The sequence below is a fragment of the Amphibalanus amphitrite genome, unplaced genomic scaffold (assembly GCF_019059575.1).
Source record: "Amphibalanus amphitrite isolate SeventyFive unplaced genomic scaffold, NRLGWU_Aamphi_draft 000189F_arrow, whole genome shotgun sequence".
Lineage (NCBI taxonomy): Eukaryota > Metazoa > Arthropoda > Thecostraca > Balanomorpha > Balanidae > Amphibalanus > Amphibalanus amphitrite.
In genome coordinates this window covers 356,817-381,367 of record NW_024881684.1, presented here as the reverse complement: position 1 = coordinate 381,367, position 24,551 = coordinate 356,817, and the positions used below count along the sequence as shown (strand labels likewise).

General features: G+C 49.9%; 1 protein-coding gene across 1 annotated transcript; it reads right to left on the bottom strand.

Moving 5' to 3' along the window:
* Positions 1 to 11,468: 11,468 nt before the first annotated feature.
* On the bottom strand, positions 11,469 to 14,284 carry LOC122384418 (zinc finger MYM-type protein 1-like). The gene is made up of 3 exons (XM_043371801.1): positions 13,701 to 14,284; positions 12,738 to 13,266; positions 11,469 to 11,807 (listed from the first exon to the last, which is right to left on the bottom strand). Exons 1-3 carry the CDS (start codon positions 14,282 to 14,284, stop codon positions 11,469 to 11,471), a joined length of 1,452 nt encoding a protein of 483 aa, XP_043227736.1.
* Between the last annotated feature and the right edge of the window lie 10,267 nt (positions 14,285 to 24,551).

Genomic DNA, 24,551 nt, shown 5'->3' with positions numbered 1-24,551 from the left:
CATATTTTCAAGAAGGAAAATAATTATATAGGGTGTTTCATTGGTCTATCATATCTCTATCAAAAGTCATTGTCCAAAATCTACTGGACACCTTCAATAACCTGAGATGACCTCAGTAACATAAAAGTGGTCACATCACGAGTGACATTTACCGATTAAATGTGTCATATTTACCTGAATCCCGATGTTTGAGGTTGTTTTCGTTCATAAGAGCATTTCAATTGTCTCCCATTAATCTGCGCCGTGCTGGAAGGGGGGGGGGTTCCGCCCCCTTAGGTTTTTTCGCGCATATCTCAAAAACGGCGTCGCGCAGCGCCGCTGTTTTTGGTACACCTGTTCATACATCTTTTCTGCACAGCTTGTGAAAATTTCAGATCAGGGTCGTTCAAGGTCAGGTCACCAGGGCACGTCAAGTGGCCTTACCTCAAAAAAAGTTTAAAGGCCAGCTATAGCTACAACGACTGAACGATCACTTTTGAAACTTTCAGAGATTGATAAAACTAACAATATGTATAAAATGCAATGCTCATCTCGGACTTTTTATTTCTGTGACCTAAGGTCAGGTCAATTTTCGGACCTCAAGTCAGTGGGAGAAAAGTGAAATGCGCCTCTTTTGGACGAATGTCGTTTAAAACCCTCAAAACATCGGCTCATAGGTAAATATAACACACTGAATCGTAAAATGCACCTGTTAACCTTTTGTGTGCCCTTGAGGTCATCTCAGGTCATTAACGGTCACCAGCAGTTTTTTGGCGATAACTTTTGATAGAGACGTGCTAGAGCGATGAAAACACGTCAGATGTGGTCAGCTCGACGATACGGATCGACTGATATGCAGCATGGCCCATTCCGGTCAGGTCATGACCTTGACGTGCGGTCAAATTTTCAAAATGACCTTTCAAGGTCAACGTATAGTTCATTCGACGCGTCTCGACGAGAGGAACACGTTCCGCGGCGCTGTAGCTCTATTGGTTCCCGAGTTAGCCGTTGGTAGTTTCCAAAATTGTTGAAATGGACTAAATTTTACCTTTGATGACCTCTGGTGACCTGACCTTTGACCTGACCTAAAAATTGAAACGAAGTCTTTCCGTCATTATTTTTGACGCTCTTTCGATCTCCCCTTACTGCGTGTCGCTACGTGGCCCACGTTAGGCGGCACGGGCGGACATCGATAGCAGCGCCTCTATCGGTCACTAAGGAAAGCTGGGCTGTAGGCGACGAAATACCGGCTGGGTTGTCACACGTTGAATAGGTTAATAGCCATCCGTCTTGTGAAAAAGTTGAACTTTTGCCTTTAATATTTCTACTGGCAATTTTAGAAGTGTCTTCTCATGGATTACAAAACCGTTTAGATTATTGCATTCACTTCAAGCCTTCCCTATTGTTCTTGATGATGCGGGAACTATTTCTAATTAGTGTTTCTAGCTTAGTAAAAGAACATACTGTGCAAACGATGAAAAAAGCATAAATGGCAGATTTTAAATGCAATTTTCTCTAACAATTAATGATAAATTCTCTACATATCAAGGAAAAGGTGCATGCTATTTGATAATTTAAAGTTCTTGGGGCCAGTTGTTTTCTTCTTTTCTTACGTCGCCCCAATGGCCGCGAATACACTTGTGATAACGCCTATCGTAGAGGGGGGACTTGAAAACGCTCCCCCCCCCCCCAGCACGACACGGAAAGCACAGGCCACCAGCACGGCGCGGGATAACTAATAGATAATAGAGAGGTCGCAAAATTGACCTGGCCATCTCAATGTAGATATTTGGTCTGAGGATTACGCAAGGCGAATGTTCGGTGAGATCAGCAGGTTTCTATGGCGCTTATTAAAGTCGACCATGCACACTCACATCATCAAAAGTCGTCTTCTATATTACGCCGGCCGAAGACATTCTTAAAGGTAGTGTGCCACCTTTGAAAGATTTCCCATTTTATTTTTCCTAGGATAAGAAGCTTCTGTTTTTACCTAATATCGCAACAAAAAAAATCAAAAATGGGCCTGGAATAGTGCCTTTTTCGCCTAAAAGTTAATCGGTTTTTCGATATGTGTAACAACTGTACAGGGTGTCTCAAAAGTTCGTTCACACATTTCCCATGCCAATAAAGCATATAAGAACCGGCCAAAAGTATAAGGTTTTGGTGTCTGTGTGTACACTAGACAAATATGCATGCTTTGACAACTGATTAAGAAGGTTGAAAACCAACCCCTTTGCTGTATCTCCAAAAATATTTTCCCATACCGATTTTTGTTGCTCCATCAGCTGCCGGAGGCTGTTAAAAGGTTACCAGCTTTCAAGCTCTTGCAGGGGAATCCCCTGCAGTTTCTGCGTCGGATTTAGTTTTGACTAGCTCCCCAGCAACATCTGATTTTCCCTGAAAGCCGACAGCTTGCATCGACACCATTCTTGAGTATTTTGTAGGCATTCTCTGGCGCTAACTCCTTCATGAATGACTGGCGCCGACATCCCAAGCGCCATTTTCCTTTTCAAAACGACCCCAGTCCTGAACAAACGGAAAGTACCAGGAGTAAATTTTTCGCATCATATGGTAGCAGAATGTGTCGGACGTCTGTTTCTCAGACACATTGTGCAAATTTTGCAAATTCCAAGCGCTCGTCATTCCCCATGCCAAGACCTTCGCTCGGTTGCGGAGTGTTTTCCTCGGGAGATGTTCTGCTTTGTAAACGGCCCAAACCTGTCCATCGTGTGGTTTTATCGGGATTTTGTGTTTAAAAGAAAATTATTCGCTGCAGATCTGCCTCTTGAAACTTCGCTAGATAAAATTTTACAATAACTGATACTTTTGGAGGGTCAGGTGTCCTTGGCATTGACGATTTTTGTGTTAGGTATTGTCCCCAAAAATTAGCGTTATAGATATTATAAACAATTTTAAATTATAATTTGTCTTTATTTTACGATGACCTGCACTTTTTGAAAATGGGTAACCTCTTTCTGTGACCTTCTTGCCAGTTTTCAATAGTTATGACCGCATTTTCAGCTGCTTTCCGGAACACGAGTCTGCTGTTGTGCGAGGGTCGTTCAAAACGCCGTTAGTCTCGCATGGTTTCGTCCTTCAAAAATTTTAGCCACCGTTTTTATGAGATGATCATCATGTTGCACTCATCCTCGCCGACACTTAGCCATGTGTCATTTCCGACTTAACCATTCCCATTACTCCTGAAACAGAGAGTTTCACAACATACCCGACTTTGCAACCTACATTTTCGTGCCTGACCCATGGTCAGAGGTGAACCCTTTTTGTGAGCTCATGAAGGGTCGAATGCACTTGAAAACAATGAGGCTGCTTGAGGAAGGTTGTCACCAATGCCCATGCAAAATTTCGACTGTTAATTTTTTGTTGATTCAGAATTATTGACAAAAAAGCATGGCTGGTACCTGTGAACGAACTTTTGAGACACCCTGTAGTGGGCTGGCCTGCAAACAGGCGTCGGCAACAATCGCGAATGCGGCGCACATGTGACAATAAGCAAAGGTCATTATAGAGTTACGACGTACGGGAATGAGTTATCAGCTGTCTAATCGTAGACAACACAATGTCGAGCCTTAAACTGTAAGCCCTATTGGTATTGTTGCTTTTATTTGGCTGTCGAACATTAATTTATGGTTTGAAATATTTTTTATGTAAAATAATTTATATGAAACAGCCGTCTCTAAAGTTATGACCCCATCTCACCACATGAAAGTGGCAGAAATGACAATGATCAGCTGACTCATTTTTCTTGGCCGAAGTCAGAGCGCGCGGCCCGACGCACCACCACCGCACCACAAAGTATGAGCAGAAGCCGCGCCCAAAGCCAGAGCCCCGGTAACGTGAGGTAGCCGAGTCGGGGCGGCGTGCGCTGACCCAAGCCGGGGCCGCGGCTTTGGGCGCGGTCTACCGCATCCCCGCGGGCAGCCCCGGACTATCACATGACACCGGGAGGACGCGCGGCCCCGGCTTGGGTCAGCGCACGCTGCCCCGACTCGGCTACCTCACGTTACCGGGGCCCTGGCTTTGGGCGCGGTCTACCGCACCACCTAACAGGCGTGTTCGAAACCGCAGGAGATGATGATGAACGGGTTTATCGAAACTTGATTGGATGAGCATATCGGTGATAGCGATTTCAGTGTGTGCATTTATTGTTCATAGTGGTGTGAAATGTGGTTGGGGTACGACCGACAACCCGTCGGGGCGAATTTCGCACTGGGGTACTCAGAATTTGAAGAATTTAAGACGTTTCCATGAGTTTTGAAGGTATGGATAAGTTCTAAAAATCCGGTTCTCCTTATGTGGGCCATTAACTCCATATGGTCCAGGAAAGCTGGCACACTACCTTTAACCTTCGTGCCACTATATGGGACAGTCTCACGCCTCACCCATCTGGCACTCATGCAGTCATGAGTGTCTGAGATTCTAAGCACGTCCACCCCGGTCGACCAGAGGCTGCAGTCCACAGGTCACTTTGGATCAGTAAGTGAACTTGTATGTTTTTTTTTTGCAAAGAATAAAGATTGTGCCTATCGTTCAACGTATATTTTACATATATTTCCTCAACGTATATTTCCTTTATCGTGCTAAATATGCATAAAGATCAAGGTTTTTGATAAAAAAACACCGGACTGCAAATTGCAATAATTGGATTTTATGAGAAATCAGCTAGCCACTGAAAACACTTTGGAAGAACGTTAAGAACGTACAGGGGTATTTAGACCCCTGTGGGGTAAAATGTTATGCCACCATTTTTCAGAACCCTCATGGTTCTTCACGTAGACGGCTTTGCATTCTCATGAAAAGAATCCACACGATTCTTCCAAAGACTCTTATGAGGTTTAGGGTTTATAATAAGAGCGTCCCTAGCACCTAGATAAGAACCCCAAAGGGTCTGTGAAGAAGTCCCTGAGGTTTATAGGGAAACCACCCTGTGTTCTGAATATCGGTTGTAGAACCCTTTCAGTTCTATTGCAATACCGCAAAATCCCCGTTCATTCGTCTATTGAACCTCCCATGCATGGCTATCGACCTGCGCCGTCACATCTGCTGCGCAAACACAGTATTTGATACACCTAAAAATGTATTACCTTCCTCTTTACTCTGAGCAATCAGCCTGCACGTCTCCAGTCAGGAACAACCAGCCCGCAACCAGCCCATGCGATCAGCCCGCAACCAGCCCGCATTCAGCCTGCGATCAGCCCGCAATCAGCCTGCAAGAACGCTTTCCCCTCGGCCGTGTCACTTGCCTTACCCATCCAAGCCAAAGAACTCCAGAGCTTTTCGGGCATGTTTAATTATTCAGGCTGATTCCTTCACGCTCAGGGTTGCTTTCTGTACAAATATGAATACATTTTTACTTAAGCAAGTGGATGTTTTCCCAAACACAGTATGCGCTATCGCCCATGTCAGCAGCCGGGTGGCGATATCGCATTCTCCCAAATCACATACAGTTTCTCCTTCCACCACCAGCTTCAAGCCAGCGTTTTCGACGATGTCGACGTCTCCGCGCGCCAGGACGCTCTCCTCAGACTCCAGGGCCTCAATCAGAGCGGAGATGGCCTCGTCCCCTAGAATGAAGAGTCGGGCGGATGCGTTATTCAACAGGCGGGGAGTAAAGAAACTTAGATTGACTTCAGAGACCACATGAGCCTACTCCAAAAATAAAATAATGCACTAATAATGCAATCAATATAATGCATGCAATAATGCAATAATGCATAAGACAATGGGTTAACATATAAAGTGCAGCTAGATAAAATATTGCACTAATCAGCAAGAACATATGCTTATTAAAATCAGTCAAATTTATACCTAAATCAGTTGACCTCAAAATGGCAAGCTGATTCTATTCCTGCTTTATCTTCATTTGGAAGATTTGTCTAAATACCACATGCATAATTTAAGCTATGGGGCATTTATACAACATATAAATACTTACTGCATTGATTGGTCTTGCATATGAATTTTCTTCATCCAATGCATTCATCCATGCATTTGAAGAGCGTTGTGATATTGCCTATCATTGTCAATCACAAGTAATATAAATAATACACAACACTTGACAAGCCAAAAATTAACCTTATTTCAGTTCTTCAATATTCGATTACTTGCCATTCACCCAATCTTGCACCAGCCGCTCGTCACTGCACAAAGCGTGATCCAACGCGATCGAAAAATGGCGATCGCTTCCGGTGGACGCTAGAACGTGGTACCGCGGGCATGGTCTTGATGAAAGCCATTACACTGATTAAACCACAACCCCTTCTTCTTAAACCCGATGCTAGTTCGTGCAAAACCTTCAAAGGGTTTATCTTTCGCGCGCTTTGTGTGACGTAATATCACGTGACTAGGGAGAACGAAGAAGAACCGGTGCTGGTCGAGTTAAAGCCCCCTAGGGCCGCTAAGACTGCACGCGAAGAAGCAGCACACGTGTCTTCGGTCTATGTGAAACACCGTGTGTGTTCTTCATGAACCAGACGTTCTGCTTCGCCTCTAAGCCAGTTTACCCTAATACCCAAAAAACCTAAGTGTGGAATATTTTAAGATGCTTTTGCATTACGTTCTTTCAACTTGTTTTCAGTGGCTCGAAACCTGGTTCTTATACTCGTATTTTGCAACACCTAGTAAATCATGCATGAATATATGACGTTACATTTTAGACTGACCCCCTGTCACTAGCTCACAATGGCGCCCCTCTCAAGGGAAAAGTCGCCCCCTCGAGCACCATGGCCCCCCTTTCGCTGATTTCTGGCTACGCCACTGGCGACATTTGATGTGCGGTTAGTACCCGAATTCAGCGGTGTCGATGGTGATCTGTCTGTAGCCGAGTGGTACAGTGGATCGGATAAGCGACGTGGATCTGCAAGTTAACCCTCGCATGTGTGCGGCGTTTGCCAGCTTCTAATGTGTAGGGGGGGGGGGTCGGTTGGACCCCCCCTTGCCGTTTGGCCCCTGATCGAGCTAGAGCTTCGCGGAAAAAACGAGCGTGTTGCCCGTGACGAGAGGAAGCCGATGATACCCAATTTTAAGGTCTTAGGTCATTGGTTGACCTTCCAGGTCAGGTCAATGACCCAAAGTCGGGAAAATCGGGACCTGTTAGAAAGTCGTAAAGTGTGGCTGCTAAGGGGTTTTTCGGGGTGCTGATCACGAATATCGTGTTAGTTTTGATCACAGATGATGTCTTGAAGCATTTAGACCAGGTCGGGTCAGGTCAGGTCAGGTCAACCAGTAGGCGTCGTGACGGGTATTCGTAGTACGTGTCAACCGCCTCTGACAGCTTCGTAACATGTTACGAAGTCACCAAAACTACTTCGTAAATGTTCAAATGGTTGCTAAATTCGAATTCAGCTCCAAAAACTAGCCTAGAAACATGTAAAACTCGAAAAAGTGACCCGAGGTCACCCGAGGTCACCAAAGGTCAATGACCTGACCTGACCTTCAGGTGACCTTGACACACACGGGAGTAACATCTAATCACATGTTTGAACGTTTGAAACCACGAAAAGCTTGCAAACACGCGGCTAGTGCGAGCCGACATACGCGAAATCGCGATTCCGGCCAAACATGGTCTCGGAAAAGAGGTCACAGGTCAAAGGTCATTTGGGTCAGGGTCATGAAATTTTCAGGGTAGGTGTAAAATTGATCAATGCGAGGGTACTGAAAGTGTCGTCGCGATCGGCCGCTTTTTACGCGAGTTATTTGCGAAAAACCATGGGGGGGGGTCCATCCGACCCCCCCCCCCCCTACACATGCGAGGGTTAAACAAAGTCACCGATCTGGCTCTTGTCATACCTCTCCGTCTTACTGGCCATGCATATAGAATATATGACCAGCTTCAGCTTGTCGATCCATACTGACAGAGGAGAACGCGACTTCCACCGCAGGCGCGGCGGTTCTGACGAAACACAAGCCAGTAGCCTGCGCTCACAGTAGCCGTTTCCTTGAGGATGGTAGGCCGTCGTGGTGCTTTGTGTTATGCCCAGTTGTTGATAGAACATTTTGTGACATTTCCTACCAGGTTCTTACCCTGATCAGAATGGATTGTTTTGGGCACACCAAAAGATCCCACGACCCGATCCATCAGCACCTCGGCTATCTCTGACGCCTCCTGCGTTTTCAGTGGAAACGCCCAAACAAAACGTGCATGTGAAGGCATCGATGCACGTCAGGACGTATTTGTACCCATGTGGTTCACTGGTAGGCAATCCTGAGATTATGTCAATATCCAGCCGGTCGAAGAACTCTGCCACCTGCAGAGACCCGAGCGGAGCCTTCGGTGGGTGCGGAGGATCCTTTCGGCGCGCACAGATGACACACTGCTGACAGAACGTCTTCACGTCAGCTTGCATGCCGGGCCAAAAGAACTGGCGACGGAGCGCGCTTTCCAGCTTCGCGGCTCCCTGGTGTCCACCTCCGAGACCGCTGTGCTGGGACTCCATCAGATCGTGTCGTAAATGCTGCGGCACGACGATCTGCAAGCACAAAGGCGCGTCTCTGAGAGGCTGCACCCGCCTGTAGAGAACCGGACCTTTAACTACCAGACGCTTCCACTCTCTCAGCAGCTGAACAGCTTGCGGCGAGCGCAGCTGGCCGGTCCTCGGCTTTTACCTTCGTTTTTTCCACACCAGCATCTCTCGAATGCCCTCATCTCGGTCTTGTTCTCTCTGGAATTCGGACATGGTGACAGGGGTCACACTGGCACTTGTGCCTGCCGTGGTCACAGCAGCCGCTGTGGAAACCGGGGGTGGTACCTCCCGCACCTGGGAATGACTGTCGTCGCTGCCAGCTTGCGCTGTAGCCGCAGATTCAAGTGCGTCGTCATTCAGTTGGTCATCTGCGACCGGGACACAGACCCACCGATAGCGCTGCTCTGGATCGGCCGCTGTGTGCGGATACCGCGACAGCGCGTCGGCGTCATTGTGCAGAGCGCCACGGCGGTGCACGATGTCGAACAACATCTCTGACAGCTGCAGCACCCAGTGAGCCAGCTGTCCCGTGGGGTCCTTCATGTTGAACAGCCATTGTGAGGCGGAATGGTCAGTTCGCAAAAGGAACCGACGGCCGAGAAGGTATTGGCGGAAGTGGCTGGTTGCCCAGACTACGGCCAGTAGCTCGCGTTTAGTGACGCTATATTGCCGCTCAGCTTTCGTCAGAGCACGGCTGGCATAGGCAATCACTCTGTCACCCTGCATCAGGCATCCTCCGAGGGCAGACCCGCTGGCATCCAAATCGAGGGTGAATGGGGGCGCCTCGTCACTGAACACCGGCAGTGCGAGGACTGGAGGAGACACCAGCGCTGCTTTCAGCCGATCAAACGCCGCATGCTCCTCTGGTCCCCAGCTAAAGCGGCGGTGTTTCTCTGTCAGTTTCTCGTCAGTGGCTTAGCCAGCGCTGCGTATCCACAGATGTGACGACGCAGGTAGCCGCACAAGCCCAGAAACACTCTGACCTGTTAAGGATTGGCCGGAGCGGGCCACTGCTGAATGTCCCTGATCTTCTCAGGATCACATTGAACTCAGTCCAGACGCACTGACCCTGAAACCCAAAAAACTGACCTCTTTCTGGCACAGCTGTAGCTTCTTCAGCGACACCGTCAGGCCGGACCTCTGCAGTGCTGCGAGGACCGCTTCCAAATTGGTGTGCATCTCATCCAAGGATTTTGCCACAATCATGACGTAATCAAAATACTGAATGGCCGTCTCCGGAGGTACATCAGACAGCACTAGCCTCAGCGCCCGATTGAAGGAATGTGGAATGCCCTGGATTCCGTACGGAGCTGTGGTATACCGAAAAAGGCCAAACTCCGTCGCGATAGTGGTTTTAGCTCTGTCCTGATCAGCCACTGGAAGCTGGTGATAGGCACTTTTCAAATCCAGTGATGTAAAGTATACTGCGCCGGCGAGTCTCTGTAGACACGTGTCCATACGGGGTATAACCTGGACCGAGGGGGTTGTTATGCTGTTCAATCGTCGGAAGTCTCCACAAATTCGGATTTGACCCCCATTCGCGCGTTTAACCAGAACCAGCGGAGAAGCCCACTCGGACTCAGATACTGGCTCCAGCAGCACCCCTTTAGCCACCAAATCGTCGAGCTGTGATTTGACCTCCCCAGCTAGATGACCTGGTACAGGTCGAGGACCCTGAAAAACGGGTGGGTGGTCGCCGGTCAGAATTTTGTGTTCGGCGACATGGGTGCGTCCCAGTCCGGTGAAGACCTCCCGGTACCTACTTTGTGAGCAGGGCCGAGAACTCTGACTTTGATGGCTCCTCCAGGTGTGCCACAGCTTGGTCCGGACGAAACTCTGATTCGGCGGCTGCCCCATCACAGAACTCGCTCCCGTCCAGTGACTCAAAATCTGCGATTTTTGTTCCCTTGTACAGCGTGACGGGTTTGTCTGACAGATTGCTGAGCCTGACGGGTACAGTATTCTGTTTGACGGTGACGGCTAAACGTGCCACACACAGATCCGTTGTGTCCGCGAATTCTGCGGCACGCTCCACCATACCGGTCAGCCCCCGCTCACTGTCACACTCACCTTTACAGCACAGTGTGTGTGTAGGCTCGGTAATTCGGTCGCATTTTTGTACAGACATGTTAGCAGACAAAATTATCTCGCTGCTGGCCGGCACCACAATCGTGCGACCAATTATCACAGCCCCTGTTCGCCGCCACTGGAGATGTCCCTGGTCCCCGGATCGTGGTCGAGCCACCATAGGTACCGTCTGCCCCTGTACGGTCATTGTCCCGTTATAAATGTCTATAACGGCCCGAGAAGCTGTCAGGATATCTGCACCGAGCAGACAGGGCTCGCACAGGGTAGTGGCCACATACACACATGTGCGTTGTGTTTGTTTGTTTGTTTGTTTGTTTGTTTATTTAATAATCACCAACGGGCTTGCACCCAATGACAGGTGAAGTCGGACAGTAAAATTATAAAAACATGCACGAACACACGACACTGACACACCGGACAACCCGACACTCACATGCACGTAAATCCTACCATTCGGAGGAGCTATGTACGTACATAGCGCACCACCCTATTTTTGAAACCAGCTGTACCCTCCGTCCATATCTCAACATCTGCAGCGGCGTAGCCAGGAATCAGCAAAAGGGGGGCATAGTGCTCGAGGGGGGCGACTTTTTCCCACGAGAGGGGCGCCATTGTCAGCTATCGAGAGGGCCACGTCAATACAAAAGGAACAGTCACGTCGTGTTTTTGCATGACTTTCTAGGTGCTCCAAAATACGAGTATGAGACCAGATTCGCTGGGTTCTCATAAAACAAAATCCAGTAAAAACACCTTGCAACACAGTGTATTTTCCATGGGTTGATCTCGACTATTTGGCTACTTAGGATACAAGCTCAGGATGCGTCATGTGAACACTCATAAAACGCATCAATGCGACTTCTTCGAACTGACCGTTGGCCTGTCGGCTGTCGCTGGTCGGCGCGACGGCGGGTAGAGCCATGCCTAAAACCTCAGGCGCCGGTTTCCGGAGGCAAATCTGTTCAGCACGGCCTCACCGTCTAGAGGTATGTCTCGGTGGACATAGAGCATGGCCAGGCCGTTGAGGCGATCCTCCGTCAATGTGGACCGCAGGTACGTTTTCAGCCGTTTGAGCGCGCTGAACGACCGCTCGCTGGTCGCCGTCGTCACAGGCAGCGTGGCGAAGATGTGAAGGAGCCTGGCGATCACTGGGAACGACCCAGCCGTCCTCGCTTCTGCCAGAGCCTCGAGCACTGTTCGGGGCCGTTCGTGCGCTTCACAGCGCAGCCAGCGCTTTTGCCACAGGCGGAACTCTGCCTCCACCTTCGAGGACAGGGGGAAGTGCGACGTGAAAGGGAAGACAGGAAGGGGATTGGGAACGTATCGGACCTAATAAGATCTCGGAATCATGTGAGAATTGCTTCCATGGCAGATGAAAAGGAATTTAGAAGTAAAATCATAATAATAAGTAGCCCCCCCCCCCCACACACACACACACAAATAACGCACGCATTAAGGCACAGGCCACTGGCCACAGCATACACACACGCACTGCATACACGCGTGCACACAAACACACACAGGTGGTTTGCATTATTGGCTAGCCACGATTTAGTGCAGAGGAGGGGGTTAGGGTAAGTCCAGGTGCGGCATGGTTCCCTTAGCACGCAAACAGCTCGCTAGTTTGAACCATGCCTAAAAATTGTAATGGTTGTTTGTTTTGTTGGTTAGGCTCTTTCAGTCTGACAAGACCATTTCAGAACCGGAAGGATGATAGGAACTAGGGAGAGACATTGGTCTGGGCGGGTACCCTTGTGAGTCACCGGGGCTGAACCCGTCCAAATGGATAGGCCGGCCAGCCGGCAAGCGGCAGCCCCCCCCCCCCCCCCCGAGTACTCACTGCACCCGGCTACGGGTGTACTCTCCTGGGAGCAGCGGTGCCACTCCAAGGAAGCAGCCTGCATGAGATAAAGTTGCCTGTCCAGCCCGGACCGAGGGATGCGGCGTGGAGGAGAAGGATTTGTTTGCCCTGAGGATGGAAACGACGGACGGGGTGAAATAATTGCTAATTTTGTCTACATTACATTCATAACGAATTCGGGGATTCAAACCGAATAGACAAACTGCGAACATTTGAGCACATTTCAATTCTAAAGAACTTTCATGCGACTTTAACTGGGAGTGGGAGCATCTTCTGGAGGTTCTCGCTCAGCTGAGCAAATGATAAGTTTTAGTCTCGTTGATCTGCCTGACCTGGTCGCTGCTGCAGTCAAGCAGACGGGAGTACATATCCACCGCTGGCCGGAGCTCCTCGAAGCTGGTCCTGGACTTGGTGCACACTGTCGGTAGCAGCGCGCTCAGGCGCACACCACGGCTGAGGTGGGAGCGGAACCTCTCGTTAATCTGTCCGAGGCAAGTGTCGATGAACGCCAAGTAGACGTTTATGCGGTAGTACTCGCGGGCGCAGTTGTTTCTCGTGCTCGCCACTTTAGCCCATCGAGGCATCGGCACGTCACCCACGGCCTCCTCCACACCGTCGAATAGCGAGTGGAACTTCTCGCTGTCTTCCCTGAGGCTTTGTAGCACTTCGACGGCGTCGGTGACACTGTCCAGAGCCTGCAGAAAGTCCTGGTTGGGGGACTGAAGACGGGCTGATAGCGGTTTGGTGACGCCGAGCACCACACACAGGATCTCCAGGCTCGGGCGGAAGCTGGGGGCGCTGACAGAGTCCAGGAGTGACGCCGCTTCGCCGGCTACAGAGCCGTCACAGCTTTCGGCCAGTCTGCGAAACACAGCGTAAGAACAGCGTCATAATCACACGGTAGAGGGTTAATTACATAGTTTAAGGCTTAGGGTGATAAATAACTAATATTTCCAAAGGACTTTAATCATGGGCCATGCACAGCCTGTACCGTTTACTTTATTGTTTAAATAATATGGTGTCAAAATACATTATCAGTGGTAAAAAGTCACAAAATGCAACGGCAGTAGCCAGTAGCTCAGCAATAGATCGGGACTATTACTGACGCTGAAAAACAGCTATATCACAAAAAGTCATCAACGAATATTGCCAACTAATTTTGACTGAACTCATTAAAAAAAGATGTTATATTTAACGCTCACGTACATATTAACTCAAAGCTCTTACATTTATGGCATAATTAAGCGTAAAATCATCCATGTCAACTAACCGTGAGGGCGTGAGTTACAGCTGGCATCAGCTCTTTGAAGACCTCAGTCGCCTCCTGGTTCTCGACCCATCGGGTCTCGCATCGCTTCTTGAGCCGTGATCTTGAACTCTCGGGGCACTTCTCAGCGATACCGGCTTGCAGTGTCAGAAGTCGTTTGTTGGACTCGTTGAAGAAGTTTGTAACCGCATTCATGATGGCCACCGCTGCCCTCAACTCCTTAACTTCGGTCGCTTTGACGAGGCACAGGTTGAGAACATGCGACATGCAGTGAGTATATGCGGCTGTGGGCACCTCTTTGCTGATGTGATGCTGCACGCCCCTTTCTTTTCCAGACATGGCGGCCGCACCATCGTACCCCTGGCCGACCATCTTGTCCTTGTCGATGTTGTGCTTGGCCAGGACGCCAAGAAGCTGCGACGCGAGACCTGCTCCGGTCAGATCCGGTACTTCCTCGAACCATAGCAGCCGCTCGCGCACGCAGCTGCTGTCTGGCTGAACATAGCGCAGACAGACGCTCAGCTGTTCCTTGGAGCTGATGTCGGTCGTTTCATCGGCCAGCAGCGAGAAAAACTCGGCAGCCTGAACCTCACGGACGACTGCGTCCTTCATCACTGCATCCACGCAGCCGATCAGCTCGTTTTGAATGTGCGGTGATATGTAAGTAGCATTCCGCCCCGCCTTGGCGAGATGCCGCTGGATGGTCTGGTCACCGCAGTCAGCCATCAGTTGAAGCGTGGCCCTGAAAGCTCCTTGCTCGTAAGCAGGAGCAGCGCCGCCGGCTGGTGGCTGGCCGCTGTCCCGGTGACCGCGAAGAGGCTGGCCGAGCCGACCCATGTGCTCGATGCATCGAAGCAGCCGCATAAGGACCCGGCGGTTGTTGTCACGCTCAGACGCCGCCGCTTTGTCTTGGATATCAGCGACATCGACTCCGGCCGCGAACTGCTTGCGGAAGATCCCAGCTCTCTCGGTGTTGGTGATGTGGTACAGCTGCTTCAGGTGATTTGTGAGGCTGCCGCTGCTTTCACTTGTCAGGTCTTGGTAGTGGGTGAGCGGAGTCCGTACTAGCTGTCCTGGGCCGATTCCCCGCGCCGCTGGCGTGCCAAACAGCACGCACACCTTGCAATACAGGCCTTGTTTTTCTGGCGAGAAGGAGAAACACTCAAACTTGCCAGAAAGATGTTGTGGACCGAGGTAGTTCCGCCGTTGTTTGCCTGAACACGTCCTCTCGGTGTATGGCCACTTGAACCCTGCAGGTGCTTCCCACGGCTTCAGAAGCGTCATGACATTAGCGCCGGAGAGGGTGGCCGCCCGACCGACCTATCAGTTGTCCACGATGATGATACTCCGTGGAAGGTCCCAGGCTCAGGAGTGGCAATCCTGCAAACGATTTCCCTTCATTAGAAGAGTCGTTTTTCTTCCCTTCATTATCCAAGCGTGTTCAGATAGTGATTTTGCATTCACTAAATGCCTTGAACACAGTTCATATTGTGGTAATGAAATACTCTTTTTACAGCCATACAGCGGTAAGACATTAGGGCCGGGTTAAAAACGAGCGAATCAGTACATTAATTGAACTCCCACGTGCAAGTACCGCTTCTAAATTATACGTCTTTTTCTGGACATGTGAAAATTGCAGACCAGTTCGTGGCACAGCAGCCGAGCTAGAAGGTGTTAAACCATCAACCCTATCCTATCCCCTAGCAGTGCGTGGGAATCCAGGAGCCCCAGAGGGGCGCCGGCCGGCTCTCGGCGCCTATCGCGCCAGGCCGGGGGCTGCAGTCCCTTCTAACTCGACACCTGGGCAACGTAGCTACACGCGGTAAGCGGCATCCGAAAGAGCGGCACTTGAAAAAGCGACGAATAAAAAGATCGAAAGAGGTCATTTCATGAAAGTCGTGCCGTCTCAAGGGCAGACTTACCCCGGGGAGCCGGCCTCTGTCAGGTCCGGCGAGTCTGGATCGGCGTCCAATGCCGCGCTCGGCGAGGTCATGGCCGCTGAGGACGGGTCGGGCGGACCGCATCGGTCGGTCGGGGAGTCGGTCGACGCAGGCCCGGCCGGGACCGAGGATCGGGATAAAGGCCTGGGAAAAGTTGGTACAGTTGAAGACGTCAACTAGAATCATGATCTTTTCGGGCAGTTCCAGGGAGGCATACATGATGGCTGAATGCTGATGCAAATTAACAACGCTCAACCGCCAACGTATCCGCGATGTTCGATATTGTATTTACATTTAAGAGCGATCCACATACAAAGTGCGTGGCGATTACTGCTCAGAATCCGTATCCGCGGTTGCTAATCTAATCATTCAAAACAGTTGCACATTCACTCACGTCAAAACTAGGACAAAACACTCTCAGGACAGCCTCATCGCTTTTACCCACCCCTATCCTATTGGTCAGCGACGATGTGCTGATTCATCGTCCACGATTGCGGCTTTAACAGCGCGGGCGAAGCGGGCGGGAGGCAGCTGCGACAGGTGAGGTGGCAGGCTGTTCAGCAGAGCTGCAGCTCGATAGCCAAACCGCCGCTTGCCCGTTTCCAGCCGTGGACGGGGAAGATGGAAGAAGTGATCTTGTCTGGATGGTCTGTATGTATGTATGTATTGACGATCAAGAGCAATCCACAATCGGCGTGGCGATTACACTCCGCGGATAGCGCTATTAGCGACGAACAGGGCTGCTAGTTGCTCAGGTTCACGGCGCTGTATGACCTTGTGTGCGATGACAAGGGTGTGGAAATCGGACATACCGCGCGGGGACAACCACCCGAGTTTTGTTCGCAGGTCGGAGACATGGTCAAATTTACGGCGGCCGAAAATAACTCTAGCGGCGAAGTTAAGAATTTTTTGGAGTCGATCGAAATTTTTTTGGGACCCATTACCATAAACTGAAAGGCAGTACTGGATACGCGATACAACGAGTGCCGTCACGAGCGTTCGAATGATGCCATCTGGGAGACAGTGGCGCGCATGTGAAAGACCAATCAACAGTCCCGTACACCGGCGGCAGAGTTCAGAGACGTGTGCGTCCCATGACATAGTGCTGTCAAAAGTGACGCCAAGGTTCCCGACTTGTGCGCACGGTTGCAACGCTGCGTTGCGGAATGGTACTCTAAAGTCTGGTAATTTACGAAGATTTTGACGAGTGCCAAATACAATAAGCTGTGTTTTACTTGCGTTCACTTTGAGGGCGTTAGCGCAAAACCAGTCGTTGAGAGACGCGAGCGAGTCCTCCATGCGCGAGATGAGAACTTCGAGGTCCCGAGCTGGACCGCTAACCAATACTTGAGTGTCATCGGCATACTGAAACACTTTTGCGTCGCCCGCGTATAGCGATAAGTTGTTAGAGAAAATGGTGAAAAGAAGCGGCCCTAACGCAGAGCCCTGGAAGACACCCATGGCATTAGAAAGAGGCCTAGACAGCACTCTACGTCCGGATACATCTTTCAAAGACACGCTCTGAGTGTGTCCATGTAGATAGGCGGCGAACCAGGAAATTTCAATGCCGTGTAACATCAGTTTTTGCATCAGAAGATCGTGGTCAATCACGTCGAAACATTTACTGAGATCGAGAAGGCATAGCATTGACAAATCCCCCCTATCAGTGGCGGCCAGGATGTGTTCAGTGACAGACAGCAACGCGGTTTCCGTGGAGTGCCGGGGGCGGAAGCCGTGCTGGGAGGATGCCAGAAGGTGATTATGGGAGAGGTAGGCGTAGAGCTGCTGATGGACAATGCGTTCAACTACTTTCATGATTACAGGAACTAGGGAAATGGGTCGGAAGTTTGCGGGGTCTGAAGGGTTACCAGACTTGAACAGAGGGTGAACTATGGAATGTTTCCATGAATCGGGGATGTCAGATTGGATTAAGCAGGTATTGATAATATGCAGGATGACACCACCAATAGCGGGGAATCCGAATTTCAGCATGCGGACACACACGTTATCGGAGCCGCAGGCACTCGAGTTACGCATGCTGAAAATAATCCGCTCGAGCTCCCCCAGTGTTATCTCACGAAGTTGAAAACTGCATGCGCCGACACGGGTGAGACGCACATCCAAATCGGTGGGAGTGTTTTGGGCTCGGATCTCGTCAGCGACACGAGGACCGACAGATACAAAAAATGAATTTAAATCATCGGCAGATAGATCGGGCTGGACGTCTGGGCCGTCCTTCTTCGCGGCTACCACTGACCTGATGCACTGCCAAACTTTGTTGGGGCCCCGCTCCCCAATTTCCCTCCGTATCTCTATTCGCCTGTCTCGACGCACTGCCGCCCGGACTGAGCGGTTTAGGTCTCTGTATTCGCTCGAGTTGCGGCCTAGATGGCGAAGCGCAGCGCGACGTTGAGACATGAGGTTACGGGTGGCGGCGGAGACGGGAGGAGCGGTCGGGTTACGGATAGACACACGCTTGATTGGGGCATGGGCATCAAAAACAGGTACGAAGAACGACAAGAAAGCATGCCACTTGTCACTGACAGTTTCGGCAGAGAAGACATAATCCCAGTCGACATCGAGTAAGTCGTGATACAGTGCAGGGTGATCTAGGCGCTTAAAAGAGCGAGACGATGGGGATGAAATCCACTCACGATGATGAAAAATATGCGATAATAGTTGTATACCTATTATTGACATTCGGCCATTGCAACTCTCTCACAAGAGTGCGATTAGATAAACATTCATGCCTGGCGTTTCTTCATGCCCAACAAAAAGTTCGAAAACGCACAAATATTGCCAGCTGACTGACACACACCAAACCGCCGTTCTGGCCTAACATGGCCTCCAGAGAAACGTCACACGTCAAAAGTCATTCGGGTTCGGGCCAGGAAATGATGAAGAATAATTGATTAGCTCTAGTCTAGGGTACCTGCTGAAGGTTCCTTTGCCATCAGCAGCTTTTAATTCGCAAAAAGGAGTCCACGTGCTACCCTCCTCCCCCCCCCCGACCACCTACAATGCGAGAACAACAAGTCTCGCTTCCTCCCACTGAAGTTCAAATTCGCCATTCTGCTCAATTATATTTAAATGATCGTTTTCACCTACCTTGCGAAATCCAAAATTGAGCGGTTCATGGACAGCAGCCGAGCGAGGCTACTGCTCTTCGCCTCTGCCCGCCGCTCCGCGCCAGATTTCTTCTTTCGCTTCGATGGCGGTCCGTCCATCACGCTTCACCAATCTGATAGCGCCCAACGATATACGGCCTCGAACTAACGACAGAGCTCTGGACTCCACGTGCTTGGCTTGGTGCTTCGCAGCTCACTCGTAGTGGGACAAGCGGCTTTCGGCAGGGTGCCGCATGGCGCATTTGCCCGGTTACCATGGCAACCAGACGCAGGCGTCCTCAGAGTCGTGGCTACTAATTATTTTGCTCCCACTTTTGCCGGGCGGCATCTACCTGCTTCACATAGCCTCGACGACGTCTTAAGTCTTCCATAAACACATAGTCTTCCTTCCGTAAACGCATTCCGGTAGGTAAATACAAAGATCCTTGAGGGCAGTGACGGGCTGCGGGGAGCCAATGATCTCATGGATTGGACGTCTGTGACTGCGCCGGTTTTAGTCAGGACTCGTGACTCTTGAGAGCTCGCCGTCAATTGTCAATTACGGATGTGGCGGATACGGTCTTCAGAAGGGTGACGATGGCTCTTGAGGGGGCGCTGTTGGATCTTGAGGGGGCGCCGTTGGCTCGAGGGGGCGCCATCGACCTAGATGTGGCGGCTGATGCGGGGCGTTCAGAACGACGTTGTAGGGGTGCCACTTAAACAAATAGGAGCGCCCAGAAAGATGCTGCAGGGGCGCCACTTAACACGAATAGAGGCGCCCAAAAAGACGGCGCAGGGGCGCCACTTAGCATGAATAAGGGGCCACATCGCAAGCGGGGCTGTTCTGAAATGTTGCGCAGGGCAGGGCTGCCACCATAGGTGAAGCTCTTCTAAGTAAGACTGGTGGGAAAAGCTCTCATAAGTCATAATATTATGTTGTAAGCAGGGGCGTACCGAAACCACACTCAATAGAGTGGTGCGGAGGCGGACAAACTGCCAAAGGGGGCGTCATCCTTCAAGAGGCACCCGCACCTGAGTGAGGGGATAAAAGAGGGGCGACTGCATGCGTAAGAGGGGCGCCTCAATGCGAAAGAGGGGCGCCCTTGATGTCTCAAGGGGCGCCTGTGGGGTCATAAGGGCGCCTTCATGCGAAAAAGGGGCGCATTTGAGGCATTTAGAAGCGTCTCTGATGCCTTTTGCACATGTAGGCGCCCATATGCCAAAAAGGGGCGCCTTATGAAAGCCATTATGGGGCGCCTCCAACGTCGTAACGTGGAAACGCGTTGCGGGATAAGGGTTATCCGAAAGGTCATGGCATTAAGGTTAGTACGGTAAGGTGCGTTTACTCGCATTTCATCTTTTACTCATGTTTCCAATGGAATCATCCTTGTTGGCGCTACTTTATTTTAGTTAGCGCTACTTGGGGCGCCATCGGGGCGGCTGGGCGGAAAGGGGGGGGCCATGGCCCCCATGCCCCCCCCCCTGTATACGCCACTGAACATCTGCGTTGCTCCGCAGGAATGCGTTGCATCGGCTGGGAGCACGACTAAAAATGCCATTTTTGACAGTGTTTGTCCTGCCAAAAGGAACTAAAAAGACATTGGTGTTCCGAAACGATCTAGCGGGCACTAAAATAGGCATATGTTCTAAAAGAAAGGGCGAGTTGATGACATGCTGATGGACATTCCGAATAAATAAAATGTCATGCTGTGCACGACGAGCCGCTAGAGTCCCTACTTTGACAGCACGCAGGAGATCATTATACTCCAGTGAGGCGTCCGCCACGCGACAACGACTACTCAGCCACATCAAGAACTTGTGCTGAACGCGTTCGATCCTTTTCAGATGGGTATCAGCCGCTCCATTCCAAACTGTTGTGTATTTGCCTTGACCAAGCTGGTCGGCAGGACTTTAGCTATTGCAGTGTTTTAGAGGACGTGTCAGTTGTTGTCTTCCTTTTTCACGGGGCCTCTCTGTTGCCCATATATGGCTGGTTGTTGTCAAGGTTGTGTGTCCGACGTAGTGCGACTGACTGCGCAATACAAGCTCTAACCCAAGATAAAGTCTCAGCTATGAAGTAGCACGGACAAATCTCACGACACAACAAAATTGGCGACGACGAACGAGATAAACAAATCAAAAAGTGAGATCAAGCTGAGATAAAATGAATAAGAGCTAAAAGGAGATTAAAGGAATGTCACAAGTGCGCAACAATTGTCGCAAGGAAAGAAAAGCTGAATAACGATGCAAATGAAGATATAAGGAGTTGTTAAAAAGGAAAGAAAGTGAAAAAGAAACCAGAAAAACAAGTGAAAGTGGTTAAATTCCGTATTTGAACTCTCAAAAAGAAATTAAAATGGCTACGAGTCTGCCACCGCCACCGGAAATGCAAAAAGGTGAGGATTTTGGTAAATGGATCAAATCAGTTGAAATTTACATGGGTGCTCAAAATATTGAATCATCTGCTCAAAAAGTGAACATCGTGCTGCATCTTCTTGGCCCGGATGTACAAGAAATTGTTGATACGCTGCCTGATATAGCTGATGTAACTGACGCATACGTCAAACTGAGAGCACAATTGGAAAAGCATTTCAAGCCTCAAGTGAACACGGTGGTGGAGCGTCATGTCTTCAACATGATGCAGTATGAAGGAGGTAGGGTAGAGGAGTATGTAGCCAACTGAAAACGCAAGCAAGAAAATGCAATTTTGAAGCTTCGGAAATGGACAATCTGATCAGGGACAAGCTCTTGGCAACGTGCCCATCCTCCAAGGTCAAGGAGTCAATGCTCAAGGAAAGAGTGCTGACCCTATCACGTGCCATTATGATATGGTCAACTGACGCAACAGTGAATGAACAAGTAAGAAGAGTGGGAAAAAGTGCAGAAGAAGAAGCAGTGAACAAGGTGAAGTGGCATAACAAAGAAAGAAATGAATCACTGATGGAAAGAAGGAAACCATGGAATGTAAATGAAAGAAAGAGCCATGAAGATAAGAGGACATGGAAAAATGCAAATGGTCAAGGGAAGACATGGAAAAATGAAAACAAAGAAGAAAACAGGAAGTGGAAGTTGGAGAAAACTGAAAGGAGACATTGCTTCAGGTGTGGGAAAACGAACCACCTGATCAAGTTCTGCAGGGTACCACCCCACGTCAGATGCCACAACTGTGGGAAGCAAGGACATCTGAAAGCAGCGTGCAGAAATGGAAAAACGCTGAATGTGGAAAAAGAAGACCAAGATGATGAAGTTGAAGAAAATCTGTGTGTGTACCAAAGCACATCAAAAGGGAAGGAAGCCATCAAAGTGAACATGGCTGTCAACGAGAAGAACGTCACGTTCATTGTGGACACTGGCAGTCCGGTAACCATGATTCCAGAAGCGCAGGCTGAAGGCCTCAACTTGAAGAATACCAGATGTAAGCTCACATCGTACACAGGACATGAAATACCTGTCAGAGGAATGACAGAAGTGGATGTGCAGTATGAAGGTCAAATGAAGAAACTGCCAGTATATGTAGTGGGAGGAAATGGTCCATGCCTCCTCGGAAGGAACTGGCTGCATGAAATCAAGCTGAACTGGTCAAGTCTGGTAGGTCAAGTGAAAGAAAAACCTGAACCACAAAAGAAGATGAAGAAGCTGAGTGAAGTGCTGAAGGAACATGAAGAACTCTTCAGTGATGAACTGGGAACAATGAGTGGTCAGGAAGCTGATCTGGAACTGAAGAAAGACGCAGAGCCCGTCTTCAAACCAGCAAGGTCAGTACCTTACCTTACAGTCTGACTGATGCAGTGGAAAAAGAGTTGGAAAGATGGAAGACGCTGGGAGTAATCGAAGATCTTCGAGATGATGAACCAACGCCGAAGTGGGCAACACCACTGGTTGTGGTGCCCAAACCAGATGGAAGCGTACGCCTCTGTGGCGACTTCAAAGTGACGCTGAACCAGTACCTGAACGTACCGGTGCATCCTCTGCCGAAGACCGAAGACTTGCTGGCAACCATCGGACCTGCGAAGTTCGTATCTGTGGTGGATCTGTCGCAAGCCTATCTGCAAATGAAGTTGTCAAAAGAAAGTCAGGAACTGTGCTACCTGAACACGCCGTTCGGACTGAAACGGATGCTGAGGCTCCCCTATGGAGTCGCGTCAGCTCCAATGCTCTTACAGAGAGCGATGGACCGAATCTTGAAGAAAGTACCAGGTGTCAAATGTCTGCTGGACGACATCCTCATCACAGGAAAAACTGAAGAAGAAGCCTTGAAGCGGCTGGATGAAGTGCTGCAGATCCTGAAAACAAACGGTCTGCGCCTCAAGAAGGAAAAGTGTCAGTTCATGGCGAAGGAAGTTCGCTATCTGGGAGTGCGATTGGGTGCAAACGGAATCCGACCTGATCCCGAGCGAGTGAAGCCGGTGCTGGAGGCAAATGCGCCAACAAATCAAAGAGAACTACGTGAGTTCTTGGGAGCTGTAACGTTTTACAGCAAGTTCCTGAAAAATCTGTCGAAGATGGCGAAACCACTAAATGAACTCCTGAAGAAGGACAAAGAATGGAAGTGGTCAAAGGAATGTGAAGAAAGTTTCACGAGAATCAAAGCCCGCCTGGCATCTGCTGAAGTGCTCCGACACTTTGACGTGAAGGAACAGGTGACTGTCATCACCGATGCCAGTCCACATGGTCTGGGGGCAGTCCCGGTGCAGAGTGTTCCCGAAAGACCTGTGCTGTACGTGTCGAGATCACTCAGTGAACATGAAAAGAAGTACTCACAAATCGAAAAAGAAGGACTCTGCATCGTTTGGGCATTCGAAAGGCTGAAGCAGTTTCTGTACGGACGTCACTTCAAACTCGTAACCGATAACAAGCCACTGGCTCAGGTGATCGGTCCCAAAACGCCACTGCCAACGTTAGCAGCAAGCCGAATTCAGAGATGGACAATGAAAATGGCAGAGTACGACTTCACCGTGGAAGTCAGGAGGTCTGAACAGATACCGGTAGCAGACTGGCTATCACGTCTACCTAAAGGAACCTGCGTGGTGAATTCAAGTGCGCCAGAAGATGAATGCACCGTGTGCCTGATTGGCCAGTTGAGTTCTCTCAACCCAGTCACTGCTGCAGCGATCCAGCGTGAGACGACAAGAGACCCGCTGCTCGCAAAAGTGGTCAACTTCGTAAACAAGGGATGGCCAGACAAAGTCGGAGAAGCTCTACATGCGTTCAAGGTCAGACAAACAGAGCTGACGGTGGAGCAAGGATGCCTAATGTGGGGCTGTCGAGTGGTAGTTCCACCGAATCTGAGGGAAAGAGTTCTTGAAGAACTACATGAAGGTCATCAAGGAATGGTCAGAATGAAGCAGCTGGCCAGGATGCACGTCTGGTGGCCAAACATGGACAAAGAAGTTGAAGCAGAAGTGCGAAAATGCCAAGGATGCTGGCAAAAGAGAGCTGAACCACCATGTACGGACCTGCATCCATGGGAGTTTGCAAAGGGTCCGTGGCAGCGAATCCATCTGGATTTCGCTGGCCCAGTTGATGGGAAGCTGTACGTTGTCCTCATCGACAGTTTCTCGAAGTGGATGGAAATCGCTTCAATGAAGCACATCACATCAGAAAAGACTATCGAGTATCTCCTGAATGTGTTTGCACGGTTTGGCCTACCTCACCAAATCGTCACAGACAATGGACCGCAACTCGTGAGCAAGGAATTCGAATGATTCTTGAAGCGGAATGGAATTCGGCATGTCCGAACCGCACCGTTCAAACCCGCAACGAACGGAGCAGCAGAGCGAGCTGTTGGCTGTCTCAAGGGCTACCTGAAGGCCACAAGTGGAAAGAAGATGA